At 35.3% G+C, this 17,990-nt stretch overlaps 1 protein-coding gene across 1 annotated transcript; it reads left to right on the plus strand.

Moving 5' to 3' along the window:
• The first annotated feature begins 35 nt into the window (after window positions 1-35).
• Window positions 36-16,725, plus strand: UTP15 (UTP15 small subunit processome component). The gene is made up of 13 exons (XM_063085993.1): window positions 36-175; window positions 3,677-3,852; window positions 5,039-5,131; window positions 5,224-5,408; window positions 6,363-6,541; window positions 7,142-7,267; window positions 8,844-8,979; window positions 10,586-10,670; window positions 11,595-11,744; window positions 12,456-12,557; window positions 12,728-12,861; window positions 13,030-13,088; window positions 13,597-16,725. The coding sequence occupies exons 2-13, from the start codon at window positions 3,763-3,765 to the stop codon at window positions 13,812-13,814; spliced, it is 1,557 nt and encodes a 518-aa protein (XP_062942063.1). The 5' UTR covers window positions 36-175; window positions 3,677-3,762; the 3' UTR covers window positions 13,815-16,725.
• Window positions 16,726-17,990: the final 1,265 nt, after the last annotated feature.

Here is a 17,990-nt window from a genome sequence, read left to right on the forward strand (position 1 = left end):
CGCCGTTACGTCATATTCGCGCGACGTTTCGTTCTTCCTGTGTGTCGGCGGAGCCTTGAGGGTCCGCGTGATTCCTGTAAGTGATCCAGAACGGTCCAGGGTAGGGAGCTGGCGGAGTCCAAGAAATTGTCCTTGAAGGTGGGGTGCCCCGACGGACCCTCGGGGCCCAGCGGAGGTAGGTGAAGGCGGCTCCCACTGGGAATGGACCGGACTTACATCGGGCCTTCCTGTGGAATCTGGTATGCTCCCAGGCTCCACAGAATGGCTATGCTCCTTCACCGACCTCTCAGGATCCCCGCAATTTTGCTTCGACCTAGATTTTCCTCTTCTACGATCACATTCCCTCTTGCCCACCGTTATTAGTCCCTGAAGTAATCTGCAATTCTCCAAGGGAATGGACAGAATCCTATCTCTGTCTTTGCTTAGGAGGTTCCCTCAGTTTCGAATGGCTAACCCCGCATTTTCCTTTCACCCCCCCCCCCTTCGCCTTTGCGCCCATCTCAAGTGGTGAAGCAGTTCTAATGTTATACTTCAAGGTCCAGCTGAAATGGCACACTTTACGGATGCCTCCCAGGTAGAATTATGTCTTCCCCTTTTGAGCTCTCAGTACTCTGCCTTACTTCATAGCATTTATTTGATGTTCTGCATCGTATCGCAGTAGTATCTGTTATTCAGTTAGTCCCAGTGTTATAGGCTCTGATCTCTCCCTGATCATTTTCTTCCTATTCCTTCTCATGTCATTTCTTGCCTCATGCTATTTGCACTCCCTCCCCCCACCCCACCTGTCACCCCCCACTCCCCGCTGTTCCTCTCTGTGTAATCTCGCAAACCACTGCTACCACTCCTCACTTCTTTCCTGTAAAGTTTTAAACTATTTCTGGCAAGGCAGAGTTAGATACTGCTTCACCTATATTCCTATACTATAAGAGGCCAAAAGGGGGCGGGAAGGGGCAGGTCTCGCCTGGTGCCTGTTTTTGTGTATCCAGTGAGTCAAGAATGATTTTTACAGATGAGTGTTTGCAATCTGTTTGATGATAGGAAACACTGACTTTAAGCCTGAATTAAGCAAAATGTTATTCCTCTCCCCCCAAAAATACCATTTTTCCCATTCATAAACAAAATTATAGTTATTTGGGGGGATTGTTAATAAATATTTGGGATAATTTTTTTCTTGTTATATAAATAATTACATAATATTCTTCATTTTGCCTGTTGGCCCACAAAGCCTAAAATATTTACTATCTGGTTCTTTACAGAAGAAGTTTGTCAACCCCTGCTCTATAGCAATGTTCATATTATAAGCACCATTTGTAATTTAATTTTTTATTTTCCCATAGAACTCAGTACAATGCTTCCTTACTTTCCTTCCACATTCTTTCAGTGCTTTCTTTTAAATCTTCCTGACACAAAATGTTCAGATTAACAGGGAAAAGAGATTGTTACAATGCAATGTAATTATGGGTATTGACAGAGATATGCAGAATCGAATAGGATCATAGAAGACAGGTGCCTGACCCAGCCTTGGGGATCAGAGAAGTTTTCTTGGAGGACATGATTGCTGTGTTGAGACTTAAATGATAAATAGGAAGTAGGTAGAGGGCATTTCTGGCAGAGAGCACAAGTGAGCAAAGATATTGAGGCAAGAAAGAGTGTGGTATGTTAAGGGAACAGTAAACAATTGGGAATAACAAGAGGTGAGGCTGGAAAGGTAAGCAAGGGCGAGATCAACAGAGGGCCTTACATGCCATTTTAAGGAGATTGGGCCTTATTTTCTAGGCAGTGTTGGGTTTTGTAGAAAAGGACAGCTGGTGGCTATTTGGAAGATGGATGGGAGTCAGTGAGACCTTAGAATGATGTTGCACTACTAGACGAGAAGGTCTGAATTAGGGCAGTGGAACCTAGGGGTGAAGTGGACGCAAAGAAGTTTACAAAGATTTGGGAGGAAAATCAGCAGGTCTTGTTAACTTTGGTTTTTAGGAGTGAGGAGGGAGGACAAGTCAAGGCTGAGTCTAGATTCCTAGCTGGTGCTCATCACCAGCCAAAATAGAAAATATTGGAGTCCAGTCTGCCCTCTGTATCTGTGAATTCTGCATCTATGGATGCAACCAATCTCAGCCTGAAAATACAGCTGTCCCTCAGTATATGTGAGGGTTCTGGTTCCAGGCCCCCTCCCCCCTCTGAGTATGCCAAAATCCATGGATAATCAAGTCCCACAGATGGTTCTGTAGAACCTGCATACAAGAAAAGTCAGTTCTCCACATATTCGAGTTCCTCATCCTCCAAATACTGTGTTTTCAATCAGCTGTTGGTTAAAAACTCTGCATGTAAGAGGACCCGTGCAGTTCAAACCCATGTCATTTAAAGGTCAGCTGCGTTCTTAAAAAAAATTGTGTATGTACCGAACATGTACAGGCTTTTTCTCTTGTCATTGTTCCCTAAACTATATAGTACAACTATACTTATATACTTACGTAGTATTTACATTGTATTAGGTATTATAAGTAATCTAGAGATTAAAAAGTATAGGGGAGAATGTGCATAGAATCTATGCAAATACCATGTCAGGGAGAATATCCATAGGTTATATGCAAGTACCATGTCATTTTATGTTTTGTACTTGAGCATCTGATTTTGTTGTCCTTGGGTGGTCTTGGAACTAATCTCCCATGGATATTGAGGGACGACTACTGTATGTGAGGTCACAGACCATGTCTGCTTTACTCACCATTGTATCCCCAGTGCCTAGAACAGTGTCCTGCACATTATAGGTACTCGAATGAACAGAAGTTTTCCCCCTTTAATTACTGTTTGCCATGTTTCATCAAAACAGCCTTTAAAATATGTCATGCTTATTTATTTGATGTTACATCAGTAACATTACTGATGTAGTGTTTCCAGGCTTTTTGGAATAGATGATGACTAATGTAACACCTCTGGAATCCTTCACCTGCTAATGTTGAATCTGTTGCAATTGAGTAGTTTTGGAAAGATGTTTAGACTTAATTACATGTTAGTTAAAAATTTTAACTTATTTTTCTCTATTCTGTCTTTTAATTTAGAATTTAATTTCAGAATTGCTGTTTTCTGGTTTTCTTTCCTACTCTTTAAATCTTGTAAAATTAATTTAATTTTTAAGTTTCTTTATCAGAACATTATCTTTTAATTTTAATTTAATTTTAAGCTTCTACATTAGAATGTTCACTTTGTTTTCTTCTTGGCATTTTTAGGCTTTCAGGAAGTCAAGTCTGTAGACTATATTTTTATAGATTAAATACCATCTTAAGCTTAGTTTCAGCAAACTTTTGTGTTTGCAGTTTCACTCTAATGTTTTCAGTTGTCACATAATGAACTCTTTAAGCTATTGCACTTCTGTCTGGTTTGGCTACTGGCAGGCTGAGCCAGATTTATTCCCAGGTGTTATAAACAGGTTGGTTAGGTGTGAGAACATTTGTGTACGGTCTCTGTGTACAGCTGAGTAGATGGTGCAGTATGTTAGTCCTTATCTGTATTATTTCTGTTTCCTTTAGATGGTCTCTTCTTCCTTTCAATTAAATGGTTTATTGTTCACTAATCAATAAACTTCCACACATCCTTTTGAAAGAAGGTAGAGTGAAAATCATAACTCTGTGTAAAAGTTTATGATTAATCCATGTATATAAAATATTTTCTTTTTCAGACTTTTAAAGGGAGAATCACTATAATTATTTCTAACATCAAATGCAAACTACTGACCCTTGGATAACAGTGTAATTATATGAAATTATGGCTGGTTATAAACCTGTAGCTATTCAGACATATCCTATACTTGGTGAAAAAATCACTCAAGATACACTGTACTGGAACAATTATAAGGTGAGTATGGGAGATAATGAGTGAGGAGCATTATGCCATTTTCTCCAGCACATGTTGCACTTTGTATACTCTAACAGAGAACTAGTAACTAAAAATAATCTATCCGCAGCTTATAGTTTGGGTGGATAAGTAGACATCTGTTTTTTCTTGGAATTTTATGAGAGTCCATACTGCTTGATCAGTTTAACGATACAAGTGCCTAGCCCAGAATAGATGATTAATCAAGCCAAATGAATTAAATTTTAGAATTGAATCTCATAAGCAAGAAGATATTTTCTTGCCTTTCTTAATCTAAGGAAGAAGTAGTGTGAAATTAGTTCTTCTGTATCATCTAAAAAGGCTTACAAATAACTTTTTAAAAATTGAAGAACTAAATAGAAAAATTGACAAATTTGGAATTGGGAAGTTTATGAGAAAAGAAATTTAAATGGCCAGTAAATATATTAAAAGAGCCTCAGCTTTAATTGTAAATAAAGAAATGCAAGTTAAGACAGTAATTCAGATACTATTTTTCATCTATTGGTACCAATGAAAAATTTTGGTCATCATTGCTATTTGAGGGAGGGAAATTGGTGCAAACTTTTTGGATGGCAATTTGGCCATATCTATCATGGTTTTAAAAATGTACATACCTTTTGGCCTTGTACTCTCACAGCTTGGAACATACTCAATGGATATATTCCCAAAAGGTTGCTAAAGTATATGTATAAAGATGTTCATTGAAGTATTATTTGTAATATTAGATCTTGAAAAACCTATGTCTATTAATAGTAGACTGGTATAGTAAATTATGGTGTGTCTTATAATGGATGGTAAATCTACTGCTCATATGAAAAGTTAGTTAAAATGTTTTATCAAGTGAAAAAAAGCAAGGTTTGGAAGAGCCTGCAGGTTATAATCATCTTTGTGTCATTTTTAAAACATGATAAAATGTATGCTGGTATAGGCATAACTTTTTTTTTCCCCTGTGGCTTTCTAACCATAGATTTATTTATTTTAATGGCAACAGGGATAGTATGGGTGATGGGATATGGACCTTTTTTGCTTTCTTCATAATTCTGTATTAAATACAACCTAGTAAATATTACTAAGAACAAGAAGAAATCATCTGTAAAAAATTAAATAATGCTTAAATGGGACTTACCAGTTGTAACTCTGCTAATATTCTGTATTATTTTTCATTAAGACCCCTGTTCAGATTAAGGAGTTTGGAGCAGTATCGAAAGTAGACTTTTCTCCACAGCCTCCATATAATTATGCTGTCACAGCTTCCTCAAGGGTAAGTACAATATTAAATGTCTTTATTTTTCTTTTGTACAGTTTACTACTGACCTTGAACCATCTGATGAAATACTATTTTTTATCTTGTAGATTCACATTTATGGCCGATACTCCCAAGAACCTATAAAAACCTTTTCCCGATTTAAAGACACAGCATACTGTGCTACTTTTCGACAGGACGGTAGATTGCTTGTGGCTGGCAGTGAAGACGGTGGAATTCAACTTTTTGATATAAGTGGGAGGGCTCCCCTCAGGCAGTTTGAAGGCCATACAAAGTGAGAGACAGTTTTTATGTGTTTTTGTTTTGTTTTGTTGTAAGTTCTGTTCTTTCTCTGGGCTTTGAATAAAAACAGAACAGTTCTATGAAGATTATGTACTTGTTTGTACTTTATTTCCTGGTTGTTCTAAGACAGGGTGCTTAACTTGGATTCCGTGGTCCAATTTCATGGGGCTTATGAATTCCCTAGAATTGTACATGACATTTTAGGAAATGTATGTTTATCTAGCGAAATGTTCTTTTATTAACTCCTCAGTGGGGTCTGTGACGTAGTTGAAGTTAAGAATCACTGATCCACAGGCAACCTCACAACTATTAATGAGAGCTTTATAGCCCTGGACTATCTTAGAGGCTGTCATGTTGAAGCCAAGTTGGAAGGTGGATTTTCCTTTTCTTCTTGGATTTGTAGTATTTTGCCCCTTGATAAAATTGAATGGCCACTACAATTCTATATTATAACTTTGTTTCAGGACTACCAATATCATTGCTGAAATTTGCTACTGATTTAAAAATCTCATAAGTGCTTTTTATTGTGTATTATTAGGATGGTCTTTCCCCATCAGTAAAACATTTAAAATATAACAAAATTCACTTAACATGATCCTACTTAGTGGCAAGTCTTTTTAGAGTTAAAAAATTTTTTTAAATTAAAAATGCCTTTATTTCAGCATTTAGAATATTCATCTTTATTAAGCAGCTAAGTAGAGTTGTTAACATACTAGAATATAATTTTAAGGCTATTGTTTAATATTCTTATTAACTTCATAGTGCAGGGATATTTACATTTCTAAACTGTCTTGGAGGCAGACATCTGTTTTAAAGGTTTTCTTTTTCTCTCATAATTTCCCTCTACAAATACTTCCTGGAACTGAGTTGGTAAAAAAGCATTTTAAGTTAGAAGGTGCTATAATATTTTTCTTGCTTTTTAATAAACTGATCCTTGATCTTTCAGAGCAGTTCATACAGTAGATTTTACAGCTGATAAATACCATGTGATCTCTGGGGCTGATGATTATACAGTTAAATTATGGGATATTCCAAACTCCAAAGAAATTCTTACATTCCAAGAACATTCTGATTATGTGAGGTGTGGATGTGCTAGCAAATTGAACCCGGATCTCTTTGTAACAGGTTGGTGAGCTCTTTTCCCTCCTGAAGAAGATAATCTTACTGGGATATACTTTAATGTTGCTGTGGTACTCTTTTGGGATGGAGAGGTGTAAACATTTTTTATAAAGGAATATGTTTCTGATTAATTATCCAATTGTTTTTTGATTTTCTTTTTCTTCTTTTGGTGGTTCTTGTCTTCCAAGTGTATTTGGAAAAATCAGGCTGTCTTGAAAACATAAACTGTCAGACCTGTAAATGGGTTTGGTGCCCTGGTTTTCAGGGAACCTCTAGCAGCCGAGAAACAAATACTGCAGTTTAGCCTTTGTGGGTGGGTGCCTATGCAAAGATTCCCAGATGATTCAGTAGTGACAGTACCCTGAAGATAGGAATAGTTTAAGATCAGAGCAAGTTAAATTCTGTGTAATATAGTATAGTGCTTCCTCAGAAACAATCACTGGTAGCAAAGGGTTTAAGAAGTATTGTGTCTTCATGTATGTATGTATAATATGTGTCTTTAAAATTCCACCTAAGCTTTTTTTTCTTTTAAAATTGACGTCTGGATACACACACACACACAGTTTTTGTTTGAAACTCACATAATACAAAAAATTAACATTTTAGGGTCATATGATCATACTGTGAAGATGTTTGATGCACGGACAAATAAGAGTGTTCTTTTTGTTGAGCACGGGCATCCAGTGGAGAGCGTCCTGCTTTTCCCTTCTGGAGGTCTTCTGGTATCCACAGGTATTTCTTTCAAAAATAGCTTTCAGTATTGTTAGTCTTGAATCAGTTATTTCTTTATCAATTGCTATTATAATTTATCAGTGTAATTAATTTTTCCAAGGCAAAGTGGGTAAGTGGCAGATCTGAAATCCCAGAACTCGAGAGCCTGTATTATGTACTTAACCTGTACCATTTTCTTTGACCCCGGATATCTAGGTCATACTCCTTCTGTTATAACTACCTAAGATATCTACGGCAGTTTTTGAAAACAGGTTATTTCAGATCTAGAATCAGCCTTGTCTCTTTTTATGTGACTCTCTTGATTGAAATGCCCTTACCCAGCATATAGCTGATAGTGCGAGAGGAGGAGATAATGTGGAATCAAAAGGGGCCTTGATACAATTTCAACAAGTTGAACTTAGGTGTTTTTTTGTTATGTTGAGCATAGAGCATTTTCATAATTATAATGGAAGAAGTAAATTGGCTTTTTTCATTTGCTAATAAAGTAAAAATGTGTTGACATTAGAAGAGTGTATAAGTTGTATGTATACTTGATAGCATATATATGGCTCTAATTTTTCTTAATTAAGCCTTTTTTTGCCCTAATTCTAAAATCTAGGTAGAAATTATTCTGTTTTATACTCTTACCCAGTGCCTATTTGATTTAAAAATAGGCTGGCTGGTTAGCTCAGTAGGTTAGAGCACAGTGTTGTAATACCCAGGTGAAGGGTTTAGGTCCCCAAACCAGCCAGCCGCCAAAAAAAAAGTTGATAACATTGTGAGGTGTATCTACTTTTCTTGCTGTTACTTTGGGAAATGGAAATAAGATCTATTTGAACAGGAAGAATGGATACCTGTGTGCTAATCTCCATTGTGCCACTAGCTAATTGTGTGACTGGGCAATCGTTGAATTTCTCTAAACCTTGAAAATGTGAGGTTGGACTAGATCAGTGGTTTCAAACTGTAGTCCCTCTCATGAGCTGCCACATGTGAGTGGTGGGGTTCCAGTCCCTGTTCCCCAATCAGGGTAGATAAGAACCTCACTCTTCCTTCCCACTCCGTTTTCTGTTTTCTGTACTAGACTTTTGCTTGATGTTTTGTTGAAAGAAAATGCTATATTAAAAAATTCTTTTTAAATCATTGAATTAAATTACCTTTAAGGATATTTCCAACTCTCAGAATAAAATTATAGGGACGTTTTTTAGTTTTGTTGGGGTTCACAAAATTTTTAGGAAATAAAATCCACTTTATTCATTTCCATGGTTATACAGAATTTCTTTTGAAGAGTGACTTTATTATAATTTTCTTAAAATGAGATATTTTTCAGCCACACTTTTTATTTTGCTAAGCAGTTCTATGTACTTCACAAATATGAAGTTATTTGTCATAACGGTTCTGTGATGTAGGAACTTCACTATTATTATTGGTCACATATCTAGTAAGTGGTAGAGCCAAGTATTTAAACCAAGCAGTCTGGTTCTGGAATCCCTCGCTCAGCCTCCGTGCTGTGGAGTGTCAGGTGAACAATACTTTTTAGATCTTTAAAATTTTGAATATATCTGCAGAATATCAAGTTAATGATTATTTCTTTTTATAGGAGGTCGCTATGTTAAAGTCTGGGACATGTTAAAAGGAGGACAGTTGCTAGTGTCTTTGAAGAATCATCACAAAACTGTGACGTGTTTATGTCTGAGCAGCTCTGGACAGAGGTTACTCTCTGGCTCACTGGATAGGTTAGCATTTTAATTTTCTTTGTTCATTATTATTAGTGTACAAGTGTTTACCACTTGAGGAAATGACTTATTTCAGCAGTATTTGTAATAAGTATTCCAATAATGATTTCCATGAAAAAAAATCTGTTGAGTTGAAAATAGTTTTGACCTATAATTTACATAGTTACTTATTTTCTCCCTTTACATAATTTGTTTTAACTTACATATTTGAGCACTATATTCAACCATACAAATGATAATCTTTTAAAATAATTTTATTCTATAGGTTCTTTTAAAATCGTTATTATGCATTCATGGATTTTGAAATTTTTATAATGAATATAGGTATATATTCTAGTTTATATCCTTTAAAATTTGAAGCTTCGTGTGGACATTTCTACACATTAATGTGATCCAAATATTACTATTTTAAATAGATATTTAGAACTCCATTAGTTAATGTTCTAGAGTAGTGCTGTCCAGTAGAAATATAGGCCACATATGTAATTTTATTTTATTTATTTTTTGGGTGGCTGGCCGGTATGAGGATCTGAACCCCTTGACCTTGGTGTTATAATACCATGCTCTAACCAAGTGAGCTAACTACCTAGCCCCACATATGTAATTTTAAATGTTTTAGCAGCCACATTAAGAAAGGTTAAAAAAAACTAGGTAAAAATTTAATTTTAATAATATATTTTGTTTCACCCAATATGTAATACAAAAGTAAAATATATATAAAACATATACAATATTTTAATATGTAATCAATGTAAATTGTAATTAAAGACTTTGTTCCTTATTTTCACTAGCCACATTTCAAGTGCTCGATAGCCACATGTGACTAGAACTGTGCCACAGTTCTAGAATTTACTTTTCATCTATTGTTGGTCATTTTATTTCCATATTTCCATTTTGTCTCCCATTATGAAAAGCCTTCATTTTCAGTATGTTTATTTTTTAAAAATACATATTTTAAAAGCTAGAAAATATTTTTTAATAGAGAAGAAGTTATCATGTAAATGTATGGCAAATTCTCTGAAATAGTTTTACTAGGCAATTTGGAACTTGATTTTTAGATATATCCCTAAAAAGCTAAGGGTAAATTGGCTCTGTTTGCTGTGGTTCTCAACCTAGAGTGATTTTTGTCTGCCAGCGGGCATTCAACAATATCTGGAGACATTTTTGGCTTTTGTCACAACTTCAGGGCATGGTGCCTTTACTATATGGCAGTAGAAGTCAGGGGTGCTATTAAACATTCTACAATGCACAGAACAGCCCCTACAACAAAGAATTCTATGGCACAAAATGTCAGTAATGCTGAGGTTGAGAAACCCTGCTGTTTTGATGTACTTTCATTGCTACTTTTTCTTTACTTTTTATCTTCAGATGAGAGTGATTCGTGGTCTATCTTCTTTTAGAAGTGGCTAGTCAAAGTCATGCAGACATTATGATTAATGCTGATATACTGTTCACTTTTTTTTAAGGGATTCAGTGATGAATTACTTTGTAATTAACATTACTAATTATTGTTTTTCTTCACTGTTGTGTAAGTTTTAGTATTCATATTTTGAGTTTCATGCTCATTTCTAAGAGGATTTGTGACAAAGCTTTTCTTTTTTATTAGGAAAGTGAAAGTATATAGCACAACTTCCTACAAAGTAGTTCACAGTTTTGATTATGCAGCTTCAATTTTAAGTCTTGCACTTTCAGTAAGTACTTTTAGCTCATTTTAAAGCTGTCACTAACTTTGCCTGTTAAATAAAACTAAATGGAATTTCAGGGTTTATCTCGGATTTGAATAAGTGTTCTTGCACATTTGATATTTAAGATAATTGCTAGAATATGTGACTTCCCCTAATAACTTAGCATAAATTTAGGCTTAGGTCCCACTCACTACATAGCTTTAAACTAAGTACAGTTCTGTAGGCATTGTTAACACTAAGTACAGGACCTGGGAAGTTGATAAATCTCTCTTCAACCTATTTAACTCAAGGATATTATAATATTCTGTAAAGGCATTTGGCTCTCTGAGCAGACAAAAAGGTGGGTGGAGAAGGGGTCAACAAAATGAAATATCTTCTTTTCTTTATTAACCGTTCTTTCTGAAATGTATGCTGTCAAATTTCATTAGGACCCATATTGGGCAGGAAGACATTTTAATATATTATATAGAAGTCTGAATTGGGGCTGGTCCAGTAGTAGTCGGTTATCAGAACTTACTAACATTAGTGTCACTAAAATTGGTATACAACCCCCCACTGCTAAATTTGACTGGCTTTAAAAAAAAAAATCTGATTTGGGAGAGGAAAGCTTATTAAAAAATATTTTTAGGGGGCAAGATTGTAGAAAGTCATGCCACCGTGTTATCCTTGATGCTATTACTGTGTATTATTATACAAGCTTTGCCAGTGATATTTTACAAGTGAAATAAGTTCTATCAACACTGTATCCTAGAGGAAAAAATGATTTTGCTCTTTTTGCATAGATCATCGTTAGGCAGAGTATCTATCTGAATGGAACTGTTGGTGAAAATATGTATTAATAGCAAGCACATTACAAATGTTATTTTGAATTAAAAGTACTGTAAATTATGAATTAGGAATAGATTAACTGATTTTTCTAATTGTTGTTAGCATGAAGATGAAACAATCGTTGTAGGAATGACCAATGGAATACTGAGTGTTAAACATCGGAAATCTGAAGCAAAGAAGGATTATCTTCCCAGGAGAAGACGACCTGCGTATCGAACCTTTATTAAAGGAAAAAATTACATGAAGCAACGGGTATTTGTGTATTTTGCATATTTGTTCAAAAGGTGAAATTTGTTAGAGTAGCCAACTCCATTCCTTGCACGTTATTGGAAAGCATAGTTCACAGGCAACTAACTTTATTTTGCTTTTGTCTACATCAGAATTATCTTTAGATTGATGGATTGAGTAGAATCGGGAACAAAGACTACTTTATTTCATTCTCAATCGTAACATAATGTTACAATGCTTTATCACATGCAGAGTAGTGTCTTTCACATGCTAGCTGATTTGATCTTCTGAACAATGCTGAAAAGTCGTAGAGCCAATAAAGTCCCCATTTGGCATCTGAGAAAATTGAGACACAAAGAAGTTGTGATTGATCCAGGGTTTTATTACTAGTATCTAGAGTTGTTGAGACTAGATCTAAATATCTCTGATTCTTGTTTTAGTTCTCTTTGTACTAAATCACACTACCTGCCATGTAAAGGGAATTGAAATGAGTAATTTTTGCCCAGAATTGAGGCAATTGTGTTTGTTGTAAGTTAAAATCATGAAAGAGTAAGAACACATTGATTTGGCAAATTATTCCATTTTCATTTCATCTGCATTATGGGCATATGAACATTATTTGTGATATAGTTCAGGGCACCCTGTTTAAAAAAAATACCACTTCATTAAGAAAAAGTTTATTTTGAGTTGAACTTTACGCAAATTGATTTTTCTCCTCTATAATTTACTTTTCAGGATGACATTTTAATCAACAGGCCAGGAAAGAAACACCTAGAATTGTATGACAGGGATCTGAAAAATTTTCGAATCTCTAAGGCACTTGACAGAGTTCTTGAGGTGAGTGAGGAGCATTTTTAAAAGAATCATTTTATTACTTGCCTTGTGCACTACTGTGACTTGGGACTCTGAAAGGAAAAACCTGTTCAAACTTGGTAATTTAGTGCAAGACAGTGATTTTTTCCTTGTGTTGTCTTGTCTGCTCATGTTGACTCTGATAATTTTTCTAGCCTGACTGTACGATAAAGACACCTGAAATTACAGTTTCCATCATAAAGGAGCTAAATCGAAGAGGAGTCCTTGCAAATGCCCTTGCAGGTCGGGATGAAAAGGAAATTAGTCGTGTTCTTAATTTTTTGATAAGGTATGTTTTATGTCTATGAGACACTTGTATTTTGCATCTGAAGTCCTTCTTTATCACCAAATGAAAGACGTTTAGTCTGATCTTTGTAGAGAACTGACAGAACATTAGATCTGTTTTAAGAAGTTTTAAAGTTACCAATTTTCATTAAATAGAACTTTTGCTTTGTAGGAACCTGTCTCAGCCAAGATTTGCCCCTGTTTTGATCAATGCTGCTGAAATAATTATTGGTAAGTAGTTGTTAAAACTTGAAAATCCTAGCATACTTGCAAAAGTAGAGTGTCAAATAATAAAATCAAATATGGAAATCAAGTAGATCAAAATATTTTGTTTTTATCAATTCTCCAGAAAGGATCTTCATGGAGCAAACAAACGACAACACCAACAATAATTGATGCAATATAAAATGGAATAAAATGTTTACAGTGGTGTGACTTTGAATTGATTGGGACTAGGGTTATGATTAAATTTTTTTTTCATAAACATTTATAATGGTCAACTTTTTTTTTTAATGGGAAAATGAAAATAAATCAGACCCTTCACTCTGTACTTTATTTCTTTTTGAAATAAATTTATCTAGATGGATCGTTATGTTTTCTATAAATCATAAATTATAAAATAAGTACAGATTTTTCAGTGCCTTTATATTTAATATTTTTATACTTTATCTAACTATTGCTTTTTACTTATTTGTATAAAGATGTTCATAGTTAATGTGTTTTCTTTCTCTCTTTTTAGATATCTATCTGCCTGTGATTGGTCAGTCACCTGTAGTTGATAAAAAGTTTTTGGTACTTCAGGGACTTGTAGAAAAAGAGATTGATTATCAAAGAGAACTACTAGAAACCTTGGGGATGATGGATATGCTGTTTGCTACCATGACAAGGAAAGAAAGCACTTCTGTGTTCAAACATACAGCTGATGGATTTCTTGAGAACAAGCAGATAGAATCATAGTGTCTGCTTAATAAGACATATAAGAACTCCTAACTTGGAATAGATTTGACTCTATTAACCATTGGAAAGAGAATCTCTTTGATACATTAAGAAAACTATTTACAGAAGCAGTTTTTTGGAAGAGACTGGAATAATTATGATTGGTAAATAAGTACCTATTTTAAGACATGGTTTTTCATGTAATATTTTGAATTATTTTATGTCATCTTCAGCTAGAAGATCTAAATTGACATGGTCACACTATATGTCTACATTGGATGAGTTGATGTTAATTTTAATACAGCAAAGTTTTCTATCTACACTTGGGTAAGTATTAAGAAGGGAGTTCAAACATGGACCCTCAGGAGAGGGTTCCAACTGGGAATTCTGCCAAAGGAACAGAGTCTTGTTTTTTTTCGTTTTTTTTTTTTTTTTACTTCTGTCCTGGAAAACAAAAACAAATGGCAACAGCAACAAAAAACTCTTCACTGTAATCAGTGCCCTTGGGATTTCCAGGCTCCTGCTTAGCTTGCCTCTCCTCCTTGATATTGTCACTTGTCTTAGATCACATGCTAATAATCTGCTCTAGCTGGTAATAGGACGGTATGTGTTTCAAGTGTGGCAAATCAGGGGTCAGCTCTTAATAATCAACACTAGCTGGCTAAAAATTGTGCGCCATCCCAGGTTTTTCTTTTTACTTCTTTAATCTTGATTGTCCTTATCAGAACAAGGTCTACAGATAGACCTTACTGGACCACGTTTTTTTCCCCTTCCTTTCAGTATTCAGTCTTTCTACCAAATTTTCATTTTTGCTTAGGTCAGGGGAATGACCTTTCAGCTATTTTATATATTTGTTTGGAACTTATTTTGTAGCCACCTAATCCTCTGAGAACTATTTTCTCTGCTTTGTCTTTAGATTTTTTTTCCCATTGTTCTTCATAATCATCTTGTTTGAGAACCCCAGACTGGAGCAGTTTGCTTTGAAAAATAGCTGTGTTTTTGAAAGTTCAATATAAATCACATTTTTTTATAAAGAGATTTTTATTTTCTTATTGGCTTTCTGAGATGTATTAATTCCTGATGGATAGTCAATGGATAGTGACTTTTAGCACACTGATGTCACAATTGCTACCTCTTCTACCTTCCCCCTATTCTTACCCCACCTCAAGTAGTTAATAATCTGTAAAGAAAAATGTCTTGAGCTAGAAGAATCCTTAGAGGAAGATTTTGTAATGCAAATCTCTCATAATTTTAGTTCTGTAAATTCAGCTTTTTTTAAAGCAGAAAAAAGTGGCATACTTATATGTTCTAGTAATGGCATATGCTCAAAATGTTCTAGTAATGGCATATGCTCAAACATAGGGTCTAGTTTCTCTTGGGCAAATTGATTTAAGCAATCCATGTAGTACAACGGCTTGTAAGATATCAGGAGTTTGCTTCCCTGAGTAATGAGGTTAGTCAAGATCAGAAACTTCAGGTTGAAGAGAGTAAATTTATTTAAACAAAATTTCTGTTGAAAAGCTTTTAAAAAAATAAACTTCAAAAGTATGCTGATAATTTGCATACTAGTAAAAATGAGAAGTTGAAATTCTATCTAAAACTATAGCTGCCATCTGGTAGGTGACATGTGACAAGAGTTTTCTCATACATTATTTCATTTGATTCTCACAACAACCATCTAAGGTTGGTATTATTCTCAGTTAAAATTGAATTAACTAAAGAAGTTCATTCACTTTTGAAGTTCCCAAACTTGAGTGCTTCATCATCCCAGCACTGTGAACTGGTCTGCCTGCTAAGGCTAAACTACTCATTTAATAAAACCTCACTGAGTGCTATAGTTCTCAAATGAAATATGTAATGATTATAAATTTTCAAAAAGGAAACAATCCCCATAATCATAAATACTTTAATGTTAAGTTCAGGAGTTTTTACATTCATTGAGACAAACTATAGTATTTCCTATTTGAAGTATTTAAACATAATTGGCATATTACAGTATGTGACATTGGCCTTAAGATTCTAATTAAAAATGCCTAGCAGATTTTTAGACATAGAATTTTTAGTTCAGAGGTATTTTTAAATGTTACTAAGCCTACAAAAATATTGAGATGTTTTTCAGAACTTAGAAAGTCACTTTATGTTTAATTTATTATATTTATAAGAGTTAAGCATCCAGGAAGGTTTTTCTTGTTGGGTCAAACATTTGAAGTGCTATTTAGAACAGAATCAGTCTATGGCTTTACCATTCTGAACGCACCCAATCTTGTCTAAAAGAGAATTAAATTCCTTGAACCTATAAATGCTATTAAGTCATTTAAAAGAATTTGAATTGTAAATGGGACTGTTAAATTTAGTATGTTCAACTTAAATGAATTCTACCAAACATTAGTTAGAGGCTCCCTTGAAAGTGATTATTAAAATGTATTCATTTTCTAAGTGGAATGTTTGTAAGTTAAACTTACATGCTTAAGGAGATATTTTAAATGCTTAACTTTAGCAAGTAACTAGTTTTTCCTATGAACAAAATACCCTCTTAGACTCTGAAAAAAACACTTATCGGTAAGTAGGTGGCAGCATGCCTATTCCTTCAGTCATGGGTAACTGGACCAGAAGTGCAGGTCAACTGACTCAAGCCTTCTCTTACCAGGGATTTGTAACTGGGACTTATAAGTTATTCACGATCTCGGAAAATGTGGGAGGTGGGGAATGCTGTGTTTGGATCATCAGGAGAGAAAGCTTGTCTGCAGAGAGAAGGGAGAATGAAACCTAGTGCAGAGAAAATAAAGACAGATCATCCTACCTTAGGATGAGACTAGATGAGAGAGAAACAGTCTTAGTTCCTGATGGCTATGTCCCTTATTCTGGCTGTACTTCCTCCCCCCAGAGGTCCATGAGATTCTTTGGAATTCCTCTAATAAATTATTTTTGCTTAGATGAGAGTGTGTTTCTCTTTTTTACAAGCAAGTGATTCCAAAGACACTAATCCTGATGCTTCTTCAGACACATTAGAGGCCAGGGAATTGGGGTTATAGCAAGGAACAAAACAGACTCAAATTCCTGCTCTCTTGGAACTAATATTCTAGTTGCAGGAGATGTTGAATAAACAAGTAAAGTATATAGTGGATCAGATAGTGCTGAATGATGTGGAGAACCACCAGGCAGGGGAGGGAGATAGGAAATGATAGGGGAGACAAGTGGGTTGAAGTTTTAAATGGAATAGTTAAGGAAGGCCTTGCTGGGGTGACAGTTGAGCAAAGTTCTTAAGGAAGTGAGGGATCCTTGACAGGTAAGGGCAGAGTTCAAAGATCCTGAGGCAGAGGCATGCCTCGGGAATTAGGAACAGCAAGGTGGCCAGTTTAGCTGGTGTGGAGCAAGGGAGAGGAGATGGAAAGAGAAAGTCACAGAAGGGCTAGAAATTGGAGACTGTTTAGATAGCTCTTTGGATAGTTTTACCATAAAGAGGAGTGGAAAAATTGGGCAATGACTGGAGGGATATGGGGTCAAGAGGTTTTTTTGGTGGTTTTTTTTTTTTTTTTTTTTTTATTAATGAGGTGTAGTTGATAGGCTATAAGCTACACATATTTAAAGTGTTCTATTTGATATATTTTGACGTGTACTTCCACGAAATCACCACAATCAAGATAACATGTTCGACACCCTCAAAAGTTTCTTCCTGCCCCTTGGTAATTCCTCCTTTGTCTCCCTGCCCCTCCTCCCCCGGCAACTATTGATCTACTTCTGTTACCACAGACTGGCAGTTTAGTTTGCATTTTCAAGAATTTTATACAAATGGAATCAGAATTTGGGATGGAGGGGTGGTGCCTAGCTTTTTTCACTTAGCAAAATTGCCTTAAGATCCATACTTCATTTGAGATTTAAGTTGGGAACAGTGACAGAATGTATGTCAGTGGGGATAATCCTGTAGAGAGGGAACATGATACAGGATGGGGGTGTGTGTGGGGGTGCTGAGCAGCAATTGCTGGAGCAATGTCCTTAGGAGGAGGGATAGGGCCAAGTGCCCAAGAGGAAGGGTTTGCTTAGATAGAAGAATGACTGGTTTGGGTATGGTTCAGAAGGGAAGACAGTACATACAGGCACAGATGAAATTTGGTGGGTAAATGTGATAGTGGAGGTTTGTGGAAGTTCTTTACTGGGTACCTTCATTGGAGAAAAACCAAAATGATAACCAACTGAAAA

Source organism: Cynocephalus volans, chromosome 2 (genome assembly GCF_027409185.1).
Source record: "Cynocephalus volans isolate mCynVol1 chromosome 2, mCynVol1.pri, whole genome shotgun sequence".
Classification (NCBI taxonomy): domain Eukaryota; kingdom Metazoa; phylum Chordata; class Mammalia; order Dermoptera; family Cynocephalidae; genus Cynocephalus; species Cynocephalus volans.

What these genes read in the sequence shown, in the direction of transcription:
- UTP15 (XM_063085993.1), top strand. Translation starts at nt 3,763, where the DNA reads ATGGCTGGTTATAAACCTGTAGCTATTCAGACATATCCTATACTTGGT. An exon ending in CTGTCACAGCTTCCTCAAGG is followed by an intron (nt 5,132 to 5,223) that starts GTAAGTACAATA and finishes TTTATCTTGTAG; the next exon opens with ATTCACATTTATGGCCGATA. An exon ending in AAAATTACATGAAGCAACGG is followed by an intron (nt 11,745 to 12,455) that starts GTATTTGTGTAT and finishes TTTACTTTTCAG; the next exon opens with GATGACATTTTAATCAACAG.